The following is a 12,151-nucleotide window of genomic DNA, read 5'->3' as shown; positions in this document are numbered from 1 at the left end:
AAGCTGCTTAAGTCAGTTTGGGTTGACAGCAATACTGATTTAAGCATAAATACTTTCGGCAGTATTTCTGATTCTTTCCTTAAACAAATTTTGATTCATAAGGCGGGCTCCAAAGTGATGTCTAGGAACAGGAATATGTGGATTACTGGAAAAAAATCTGGTTGAAATTAAATAATTTCCTTTTCCTGAAATGCCACCTTGGTCCTAGCAAACAGTATAATGAGGCATTTTCATGTCCAATGTTTGGATGGAATCTACATTCTTAACATTACAGTCACCGTCAGATAAAAACGTGCTGTCTTTTCCATGTGACTTTTAGTGAATTGGATTAGTTGTTTTACCATGGTTTTATCTTTTCAGGACTTTAACTAAAAATTAGTGAAGATTAAAAGGAAAACCAACCAAACAAAAACTCCAACCTTAATCCACATGAAATTTAAGTCCTTTCTTGTTCTTGAACCAATAATCATAAAAGTTTCTATATTTTCTTATGTAACATGGCGAAAATTGTGTTAAAGTTGAAATCTTGACATTCAGATTTATTTTGTGTTACCTCCGAAAGCAGGAACTGTCAGAAAAAAACCAAACAAACCAAAACCATAGAAACCCAACCTATGGTTTTTTTCCTAAGTATTGTGAGCTGCACAATAAAACCACAGGATTTTCATTCAAGCCTTTTGATTTTTCATTTTAATATTTTAATTTTAAAGCAAGTAATTTGATGCAAGTGGAATTTCACTGGTTGTATTTAACTGACAGAACATGCTGAGTGTTCCTGATACTCTTAGCTTAATATAATAATTACCTTGAAACTTTTAGTTATTCTCGATATTTTAAATAGAGTTTGGATATTCTTGTCCTATGTGTGTAGCATGCCCTCTCCTACTACATCTTTTTGAAAACTGGTGCCCTTTGTAGTGACCAGTGTACGTTTTTATCTTTAATTCTGTTAACCAGATACACCTTTTCCTGAAGATGTTTGTTCTGAGCATTGGCTTAAGCACCATTACACAGAGCTCCTTTTTTCTACATGCACACTTTCTATGCTACATTAACAGGAAAATTGAGTTTTTAATATTTTAACTGGAACTTAACATGATTTTCTCTAATTGCTGTGGACAACCTGTAAAACCTGTTAAAACCCTATGGCCATTTGTTGTACATCCAGGACCGAATGATTATTCTTTTAAGTTCAGTGCGATCTCTTGATCTATAAATCAAAGCAAATTATCAAGATGGTACACTGGATTATGCTTCTGCATCCTGATATGTTGTCCTTTACTGTTGAGAATTGCTGGAAAAAAGGTTGAAAACTCAGCCAGTAGATGTTCCACTTGAGAGTTTTTTATCTCAAGATGGAAACAGTAGTAGTACTTCAGCCTTATGTCATGATTAGTGCTCTTGTTCTTCGCTGAGTTTACATTTAAAATCTTCTGAGATGGTCCCGTGTCATGATTTTCAGTGCAGGATGATGATGTCTTATAGAAAAGATACTCAAAGATCCTTAAAGAGCAGGAAAGCATTTGCAATAAAATCTTAGGAATTAAAATTTTCATCCTGAGAAAATGAATAGCCTTTGTTAGAAACTTCTAAAGCAAGATCAGATAAAAGTCCTGGAAGAGATATTGCAATGTGTAGTGCTGCATGGAAAATGTGACAGCTAGACTGCTACCTTATCTTTTGAGTTACCACCACGTAGGTTAGTTTTAGGTTAATTTTACTTTTGTTGCTTGAAATAGGCCACAGACATTGCCCGTAGAAAGCTCTGTATTAGGACATTAAACCGAGGAAACGTGTTGGTTCTGAAGAACCTTGGTAGATAATTGCTTTGCTTTGTCTTTAGAGTGGACTTGGCACTGAGTGCTATGTTAGGTCTGAGCAGAGTATAATTTTATTTCCGGAAATGAAGTGGTACATGAGTAAGCAAGTGATCTTAAGAAGTCTATGTGCTTTCTAATTATGTGAAAATTCCTGAATTTGTCTTACTCTTTTGAACAGGATTGATCGTAAGATGTCAAATGCTCATACAAATTATAGACTGGATGAAGCACAAGCTATAATGAGTGAACTTCGAACCATAAAGAAAGCTATATGCACAGGTGAAAAAGAAAGGCAGGACCTTATGCAGGTAAAAAATATGCTACTAAACTGATAACTGCTAAATAGTAATTACCTACCGCTATTTTCTTGTTAGGGATTGCTTTGGGTTTACCAAGTTTAAATAATGAAGTAGGGTGCCCTAAACTGATTTTTCTGTTTGATAATTACCAATATCAAGCAGCTCAAAAAAGGTAAGTAGTCATTTTCTTTAGTGTGAACTCATAGTTTTGTACACATTTTGTGTTTTTGTCTTAGGTAATGTAGTTACCTAAGTTACATTTAGGTCAATGTCTTTACTGAATATAGCTTTCCATTGTTGCTATGTCTAAGGCTGCCATGGACTAATTATGCTGCATTAAAAAAAAAAAATAAAAAATTTGTTTTGCAGTATTTGTTTTTCATTTTGTTTAATGTCTCTTTGTATTACCTATAATGAAGTAAGATTGACAATCCATGTGTGAAAATGTTTACCATGTCAACCATGTTTTCCCAAGTATTTCACAAAACTGGATCTCTATGTTACTGTGTCACTTTTTGCCCCAAACTCTGAAGTACCCACATCAAAGCACACGTTAATTTAAAATGTTCTCACAAAACCCTAAAAAGTATGATTAAATACAGTGTATACAGAAACCATAACGAAACCTTAAAATTATTTTATGAATCAGAGCATGAGGATTGAGGGGAGATACATGCCTGAGTAGTGGTCTAACTTTTGAATGGATTCTGCATCCTGCTTTGAGCTCTCAGTTGTGTGTCTGTGTTATTAATGTGATAGGGACTTGATCAAAGGAAAATGAGCCTCTGCCACCACAGGGCCTTCAATATAGACTTGCTAAAATGTGCTGTAGATACAGAGAGGTGATAAGGGCAATTCTCTTCATACAGTCTTCAAACATCTGTATGAAAAAAGACATCTTTGTTATCTAAAGTTTTGGAACTATACTAAATTAATATTGGTATTCAAACATTTTCTTTCAGTTTTCTCTGCAGTAGTTTTTTGATTTTCTTTCTTTTTTTTTTAATTGTTAAATGATATGGGTAGCTTATAATCTACTTATAATGAATTTCCATAGTTATACAATTATGCAGTCTCCAAAGCATTACACAAAGGTCATTTGATGGACCACAAATCCTTGTTCAAGTAGACAGAACACTTAAGTTACTATGGAAAGTTTCTGCTTTGGCAGCTTTTAACATATTTGATATTTTGGGTTGGCTAAGTTTTAAAGTGATTCTCAGCCTGCCACATACCTGGCTTGCAAGAAATTATTAGAAAGGCAGTTCTTCATGGATATGGTAACACACATTTTAGGAAACGAACTGGTAATATAAAGACATAAGTGTGAGATCTTGGAGCAACTTAACTACTGGCCTTGTTTTCAGTCCCCCAGTACATTTTTCCCCCCTCTTTTCCTAACATTTTTGGCCCTCAGTGACAGTAAATTCAGCTGTAAACATTGAGATGCTGAAAATCATATATGTTAAACCAACTTTAAGTGCACTTGCAGTTTTTTTAAATACAGTGTTGAGGGAGTTAGAAGTCTGGGATCAAGCTTAGCATCAAGGATTGGGCAATACTCGCAGAACTGGAATGTAGAGGTTGCACAAGACAGAAGGAAAAATGAAAAGTGTTTAATCCTTTTTCATGTGTTGTCTACATGAAATACAGGAAATATGAGTCTAGGAAGTATCATTATTTTAATGAATCTGTTGTGATAGCATCTGATAACAGACATATAGTCCAGGACAATCTAGAAAATAACTTCCCACAGGAGTGTAGCATGCAAAACAGTTCTCCATGTTTTGTTGCAATGGTAATAAGGAATTAAATGCCATAGTTTACAACATCTACAGTTGTAGAAGTTGTGTATTTCTGCCAACTTCTGCAAAAATATCCAACTCTCTGCCTGATACTTTTTTAATTTTGACCAAAAAATTACTTTTGTTGTCACCATAGTTACCTGTGCTTTTGCTTTTTATAATTACTTGAAGATTATTGTTCTGGATTTATTTAGCTTTGTCTAACAAGTGCAAGTTTATTTTAAGTATCTTCCTAATGAGTTCAGAATTTGATTTTTAATTTCCTATCAATATTGAAATTGTTTTATCCTCGAAAATGCTACATTTTAAAGCTACTACTGGTAAAACAAACTTTGTTATGAAATCTTTTTTGCTTTGAAATTTGTTAATAGAGGAGTTTGAAGTATTGTGTAAAAAGATGGGGATTTATTTCAGAGAAAGGAAGTAGACAGGGGCCAGTGTAAGCAACAGAACTAAACATAGTAGAAGTGACTCAGTCTTGTGTAGGTGCTTGGAAAATTGTAGCTGCTGTAGAAATATGATAATTGGATTTAGTTGTGTGGGAGAAAAGGTTGACAAGGAAAGGAGAGGGTGGTCAGATTTAAACTGGATGCTGTGGTTACAAATAAAGCCAAATATGCGGTGTCAGTGCTCCAAAACGGTGGGTGAACTTTTTATATAACATTGAATAATAAAGGTGTATGGTTAGGTTCCTGAAAGCAGTTTCTTTGTCTCTCCTCCTCAATCTTTTTCATACTTTTTTTTCTGTCCCAGTGTGCATATGCTTTTAAAATATCATCCTTCATCCTTGGGAAGCACAGGAATTTGCTTTTTGTGGTTTTTTTATTTTTTTTCCATTTCTTTTTGTTACCAGTGAGATTGGCTAAATAGGTTAGGTAGGAACTGCAGTGAAATTGTGCAGAGAGCTCCCAAATCAATTGACAACAGACAATGATGAAATGACAGTGCTTATTTGTCTCTTTTTGAGTAAGTCTGGGCTGCTGTGCCTAGAACTTCACATTAACAGTAGGCTCTCTGGCAGTTTCTGTGGGATTGCAATAAACAGTTCTTAAATTCTAGATGAAAGATGGATGCCTCCATATAGCTGGGGAGGAAATTACTCCGAGCAGTTTATGTAAATTGTTTCTATTTAAAAGTAGTCTAATTCGGGTTGTAATTTTCCACGTTAGGATTGGCTGTGTTTTCACTCATCCAGCTATAAGGACTCAAGGCATTTATGCTTGCCCTAGGGCACAGTCACCTGTGAAAATAGATGTAAGTTAATGTGATGCTACTTGGTGATTGCCACCTGTCAAATGCTTTGTAGTTTTGTAAGTAGTGACCAGGGTTCAGCAACTGTGCCCAGACAGAAAGCCTGGCCAGCAGCCAAGTAGCCCTTCATTGCCAGAGAGAATGCTGGAGGGTGTCCGGAGCATACCAGGAGTGTATAAAGTAGCTAAAATACAGGCAAAAATTTAGATTTAAATTCTGGCATCAGGATCTGTGGTGTTGCACATACCTGTAACATAATGTGTGTTAGCCAAAGAGGGCAAATGGGACATAATTTATTTGGGAGAAACTGCAGGCTTTCTGAAACCTGAGTTTTTGTTCATGTGACTGACCATGCTTTATTGGGAAGAGGCCATGATCTGAAATTATTATTTCCATGTTACAAACCCACTAGGGTTCCCTCTTGATGCTCCATACGACAGGAGACTTGACTGGATGATTTCCAGTGAGTTTTGAAGAAGAAATTTAGACAGGAGTCTGCAGTTTTCTTAAAGTAAAAGACGCTTCTTTTTTCCATGCTGTGGAGCAGTTTCTTTCAGAGCAAATTTTGGAGGATAAAGGGACACGAGGTAGGGACTTCTTGGCGATGTAACTTGAAATTGAATTTTGCTGTCTCAGAAATGAGAAGAAAATATTTTGTTCTTCATGTTAAGATGGCTCAGTTCAATTGGAAGGTGGCAGAAGAGCTGGCTTTTCTGGAGGACCCAAAACGAGTAAGGTTTCTGGAGGCAAGTGGTGGTAGCCTTGTCCCACTGCTGGCATATCTGGCATTGCTCTGCACTGTCCTCCATCCCTGCCAATATTGAGCATGAAATCCCAGCCCCACTCAGACCCTGTAGTAAGAGCAGAGAGAGACTGAGGAGGGAGCAGCACCTGGTCTCTGACATGTAGTGTGTACCTATGTCCCTCCTTGCCTTTCCTTTCTCCACCTGAGGGGGTGTCAGGGAGGAACACAGGCCCACATTCTTCTAGCCAGGAACCTGCTTGTTCATTCATCCTGTACCAGACTGCGTTTTCCCTCTTTTTCATCTCCAGTGGAGGCTGGCCTGAGGGAGAGACTGGTATATGAGAGTGAATGGATGGACTGTGTATGATGGAAATGGAGGCCACCAGAAGAAGCTGCTTTTTATGGCCAGTTTCAGGCCTGCTGCAGTTCCATCCTATGAGATGCTTCCTAGGCTCTGAAACCAGATGCCTAGGATGGCCATCTTCAGGGTGGCCTTGCTGTTCCTATCAACAGCAAACAGTTCTTGTTACACAGGTTCATTTCTGGATTACATTAGTTGAATTTGTTGTAAGGAAAAGCAGCATTGCTGTGTTATCCTTTTTAAATTACACTTTGAGAAATCTCCTGATAATTGGATATGGACAGTAGCCTGGGCTTGTTGCAAATCATCAGTGGTCACTGAGGTTCCTGAGGGCCAGCCTTTTCTTGATGCAGTGCTTCAGATTTGTTTCTGATTCTGTAGTTCAGATACTGGACTAAGCAGTTTTAGAGATTTTTTTTTTTTTTAAAATCTGTATTTTTAGAACCAGATTGTTTGATTATGTTGTGATTTATAAATTACTACAGCTCCTCAAATTTCTGGGTTTTTTTTTCCACATTAGATTGTCCTTCATCTTCTGGTGAGAGGACAGAAATCACTTATTTATTTATTTTAGTAGTTGTTTGATGTTTTTTGCTTACAGTCTCTGTCATAAATGACAGCCTGCACAGTGATTTTTGTTACTAATACTACATTATCTGTAATTTTTGAAAAAGAGAGAATGCACAATGAGAAAATAAAAGCAATGTTAACAATTTTATCTTTTTTTTTTTTTAGGAGTTTTAAGAGCCTGTCAACCAAGCTTATATTGTCAGAAAAGTTATTTTTATGATTTTGTGTGATTCTATTGTGTTCCCCTTTGCCCTTAAAGACTGCTTGAGTCTGCTTTACCCTGACAGTTTGTGTCATTGTCTAGACATTTCAGCGATGTGTCTTGCTTAACCCAAAGTGTAAAATATCTCTTAACAACTATGTGAACCCTGGGTAAGAGAGCACAAGGGTGAAATCAGCTGTCATAAAAGTACAATCAATACAAGGTATTCATCAAGTTGGATGTGATAACAGTAGTGGCTAAGGAATGTAACCTGTGCAGAAGATGGCAAAAGGGCAGGTGAATCACATTTGTCTTCTCTATCAGCTAATGTGAAGTTGACAGCTGCTAGATTTAAAGAACTGCAAGTCATACAGAAGATAAAGCATTCATAGATCTGAAACAAATAATTTAAAATCTGTTTACTGTTACATGCATCTTTTAAAAGGGAGGTTTATTTCAAAGCAAAGCTTTTGCATATTAGTAACGCTGCGATGAATTTTGCTTTCTGTAAACAGTTATTCTATAGGCAAGCTACCAGTCATATTTCTTAAATACAATTTTCCTAATTTGTTTTCTGTTATTAAAAAGTATTATAAAGTATTTTTTCTAATTTTAAAAAAATCTCTTCTCCTGTAGAGTCTGGCCAAGTTAACAGATGGATTCAGGAATAGCTGTTGTATTACAGATTCGCTGCAGGATCTGCAGCACAATTCTAGTTCGCTCAGTGACTCCTGTTTACCTCAACAACACTGTGATGCTTGTTCTCAGACTGACATCACTGGAGAGGTATGTGTTCCTGTGTGAAACATTTGCTGTAGGAAAATAGCTGGTTTTGAACTATAGTGATACATTGTTATTTCCTGTTTTAATTGAAGAGGTGCTGGCTGGAGCAGAACGAAAACTACAAAGCAATATTGGTGTTGAGGGAATTGCATTTGCTTATTGTTTCCAGAGTGTTTGAGCTGTGGGCTTGGTGGTTCTGCTGCTTGGACATGGCACAGGGATGTAGGGACATGTTCACAGGTCAGTGACAGGTAAAATCAGCTCCTGGACTCAGCCAGCCCAGCAGAGCACGTCTCATGTTACTACTTTGGTAATAAAGCATTTGCTTCTGTGGATGATTGATACCAAAGTAAGAAGACAACCTGTTTGTAGTTTGTTAGTACTGCAGTCTGGATGTTATCCACATATGGTTAAAAATCATCTAAATTATTGGCTCTTATCATCCCGTCTGTCCTGCATTGTTTTGTTCACTGATGACTCATTACCAAGTTGGATGTCTCCAGAGGGTCCCTACAAAAGAGGAAATCTTGTGTTTTTAAGAAGATACACTTCTCAAGAATCTAAGAAAACTTAGCTAATGCTAGGCTGTCTTTGAGTGTTAGGTAGATGGTGTCTTTGGGATGTCATTTTTCAGATAGGTGGTGAATGGGATTATTGAATTCTGAAAGGAATTACCAAAAGGACCATAGCAGCATTTTCCCCTTCCAGTACACATTAAATGCTATCCAAGACAAGTACAGTCTGAAAATTGTGTTTAGCAGGTATAGGTTTTTTGTAAGGAAAATAAAATTACATATTTATGTTGATTTTTCCCTGAATTACTGGTAGTAAGATGTGAGTAGAAAAAAGGTGGATTTTTAACCCATGTTGTGATGCAGAGAGCAAAACCAGCAGCTGGATGAGAACTCCAGGGATGCAGCAATGCACTTGCATAGTGACTTAAGTTTTAACTTTTAGACCATAAACAAACTTCTGAGTAGTTCCCTACTGCTAATGCCTTAAGAATGAAATTGCTGTAGAAACGGAACTGTATACAGTAGGAGTTGTAACGTAAATACACACTATAACTGCTTCAAGGATCAGGTAATTTTTTTGTACTAATATTTAAAATGTACTAATGCTGTAAGTGTTGGGTAACATCACAGTACAGGGAATGTAATGTGAATTGCTTCTAATTAAGCTATCCATAAAATAGCTGTATCAAACAGTAAAATATTTCACTTTTTGTGTTTTAGGCTTGGATAGATTTGAAAAGCTTTGACCATTCATCAGTGATTCAGTTTGATAATTTTTGATTTACAGGATCATAATTTATTGAAAGGGCTCTTTTATCTTCTGTATTTTTAGCAGTAAACTAGTTTTGTATTTCTAAAGCATAAAATTGATTTTTATTATGTTATTACTTAAAGCATGAAGAGCTTTTTAGTGAGTCCAGTAAGTGAGACTAATTTATCCCTTTATGGTGAGTGTTTTTAAATTCTAATTTTTCCTCTCTTTTTTTCCCCTGTCCTCGCTCTTCAACTCTGCAAGTTTGGGTTTGATGACAAAACAAGACTTGTAGACAAAGTAAGACTGAACTGGCAATATGAAGAGGCCAAGAAAAGGTAATTAAAGATAAATTTATTGGGTTTTACATTTACTCTTGTGATTAAAATTTTCAAAGTAGAACTGGAACTGGCCTTCCTGCTGAAACGTTTTTGGAAAGACTAATTTGTTCACGATTTAGTAGTTCACAAATAATAAAATTTTAGGTAAACATAAGAGTTTTTCATAAGATTATTATGTTGTTTGCAGAGATAAAGCTAAATGCCAACCCTATTCTACACTTGTATAAACACAAAACTGTGGTAGTTCAGTTAAACTGTTCTACATTTTTTCACCCTCCTTCTCAAACCTCAGTATAAACAGTTTTTAAATTTATACTTACCAGCCTTGTCTGTCAGTATATCCAAAGCTTTGCATACCTGTGTTCTAAGTTCAGTGTACTGAAGTCATGAACCCAGTGTGAAGAAAGAATGCAGAACCTCACGTGAGACAAATGAAGATGTTCAGAGCTGAACAAAAGGGTACATAAAAATAAACGCTGAGATTCAAAAAAATCGATAAAAGTGAAAAAATTATTAATTGAAATAGATTAATTATTCACTAAGTCATTCAACCTGGTTGCTTATTATAAGAATTTCTCTTGTGGAGGTCAGTCGCGCAGTGTTTTTCCATGAGTTTCTAGGAGTAGTCTTTTCTTATTTAGTACTGTTTTAAAAGTACTGTGTACTTGTATGGTTTAGTGGAACCTCATTGAACCTCATTGTTTTCAAACTATTTGCCACATATTCAGGACAATGGTGTGGGTATAGATGATGACTCGAACACGGTATTTAATGCACTTATGATTATTGTAATTTGTGCTGATAGAACATTCTGTTATTGATATTGACTGACACTTAAAAGATTCTGTATAGTTAACTTCGAAAACCTTAGTTTTAAATTTTTATCAAGTTAGATCTTTTTTTTTCTTTTCAGTGTTGTCTATTTTTCCACTTTTTTACATCTCTCAGAACAAGGGTTAAAAAAAGAAGTTCAATGGTTTTGCCTCTTTTTTTCATATCATGGTGACTTTTTCTTTAGGGGAATATGTAATGCTGTCGTGTCTTGGCAGGAATTGGAAGCTTTATAGGCAGTTCACCATTTCGTTTTTCTTGGAAAATTTATCCACATTTGAACACAATACAGGCTTCAAAAAATTAAATTAGTGAAAGCATGTTAGATAAACATAGCTAAATCTTCAGGATTTGTACCTTGAATGAAAGTCTGCATTGTAAATACTGTATGTGAATACTGGTGACGATTACCTAGCAAACGTTAAATAACTGGGGAAAAAGGAACAAAACAAAAACGCGTCAGTGTCCTGTTTTGTCACAGGCTTAACACTTAGCACTTACTAGTCCAGTGATAGTTTAGGGACTCATTGCTGAAAGAAGAATGATAGAATTTAGTTTTGCACTGTTCAGTTTAACAGAGCCATTGATGCTATGAAGATTGTATTAAAATGTTTTAATTCACTTTTCTGACATATCTTTTAGGTGTGTTTTTCAAAACAATTCTCTTCTTCTGTGTTATTGCAGGGAAAAGATGGAGTGGTGTTTTTTTGGAGGGGGCAGAGAGGTGTTGGGGTTTTTTGGGTGAATTTTTTTTTAGTAGCAAAGCATTTCTCAGCTGGAAATGCTGAACATTTGTTTCTGCATGGAATGCAGTATTTCTGAACTTCAGAAGTGAGCTGGGGTTTAATCTTAATTAAGTGTAGAAAATCTGGGTAACTAACCTTCCAACTAGAGAATGGTAATTGCAGTAAGAGTAGTTTCGCTGTCCCGGGATAGTAGCTCTGACAGTGATCTGTTATTTAGCAAAAGCATGTTAGTTGCTTTAAAATAGTAGCCTTATTCTCCACAGTGTGTTGTACGGAAGTAATCAGCTTTCAGCTTTTGAGTGGAACTGCACAAAGCTCATTGCCCCTACCAGTTATCTCTGTGGTTGCATTCTTCATTTATCATGCATTCCTTCCCCTTAGCTTGCTGGCATTTCTGTAGAGCTTTTGTCTCTACTAAATATCTTTGTGTTCGTTCTCCCTTGGCTGGTGAAATAACTACTGTTACTGCGCAGTGTGGGTGACGGAATGTGCTGTGATGGATTAAAATCTACAAAGTAGAAAATTAAAATGCTACAGTATGTCACAACTGTAAGGCAGTATTTATGACTACTTGCTTGTCAAATGGGGTGTGGAAATGTATAGCAAATAAGTACAATAGACAAACTTTTAATGGGAGACCTTTAAAATGCACTGTTGGAGAAAAACATATCTTTTGCCTTGAAGGAAAGCGGGCAAAAAGCCCCGCAAACTGAGGGGCAGTGTTGTGTTTTAGTCTTGTGAATCTAACCAGATAAAAGCAGAATATATGCCATATGTAGTAAAAAGCCTTTAAAAATAAAAATATGTTCTCTGTGTATGGAGTCTATGCAAGGAAATGCACTGTTGGGATTTCTGAATGAACTATCTTGAGGAATTCAGGAGATGAGACTCAGTGATAGCAGGAAAGTTGGCTTGTGCTTGTGAAATATCTCTCTTCCCTCATAAAAGATAATTTCAATTTAATTCCTACTTCAAAAATCTCTCCAACTACTGAGTGGTTTGGCCTTTGAATAAATTAAGACATTCACATAGGTTCCCCCCCCCCTTCAGTTTCCCACTGGAAAGGAAGGAAGGATGATTTGCAATTTAATTTTTCCCATGGGTATTTCAGATGTTTTGTGCTGTGGGTTC

The 12,151-nt window shown here is 36.2% G+C and overlaps 1 protein-coding gene across 4 annotated transcripts in view; it reads left to right on the top strand.

The window, feature by feature from the left end:
* The window catches only part of WWC3 (WWC family member 3), a 96,948-nt gene that overhangs the window by 49,971 nt on the left and 34,826 nt on the right, over positions 1-12,151 (top strand). For all 4 annotated transcript variants that reach the window (XM_027639134.1, XM_027639127.1, XM_027639117.1 and 1 more), the window contains 3 exons: positions 1,999-2,128; positions 7,690-7,839; positions 9,367-9,440. In XM_027639134.1, coding sequence (XP_027494935.1) covers positions 1,999-2,128; positions 7,690-7,839; positions 9,367-9,440 — 354 coding nt within the window. The remainder of the gene's footprint in view (positions 1-1,998; positions 2,129-7,689; positions 7,840-9,366; positions 9,441-12,151) is intronic.

This window comes from Corapipo altera, unplaced genomic scaffold (genome assembly GCF_003945725.1).
Source record: "Corapipo altera isolate COAL_440 unplaced genomic scaffold, ASM394572v1 0, whole genome shotgun sequence".
Classification (NCBI taxonomy): domain Eukaryota; kingdom Metazoa; phylum Chordata; class Aves; order Passeriformes; family Pipridae; genus Corapipo; species Corapipo altera.
The sequence above is the reverse complement of the archived record's forward strand: the minus strand, read 5'-3'. Positions and strand labels throughout refer to the sequence as shown.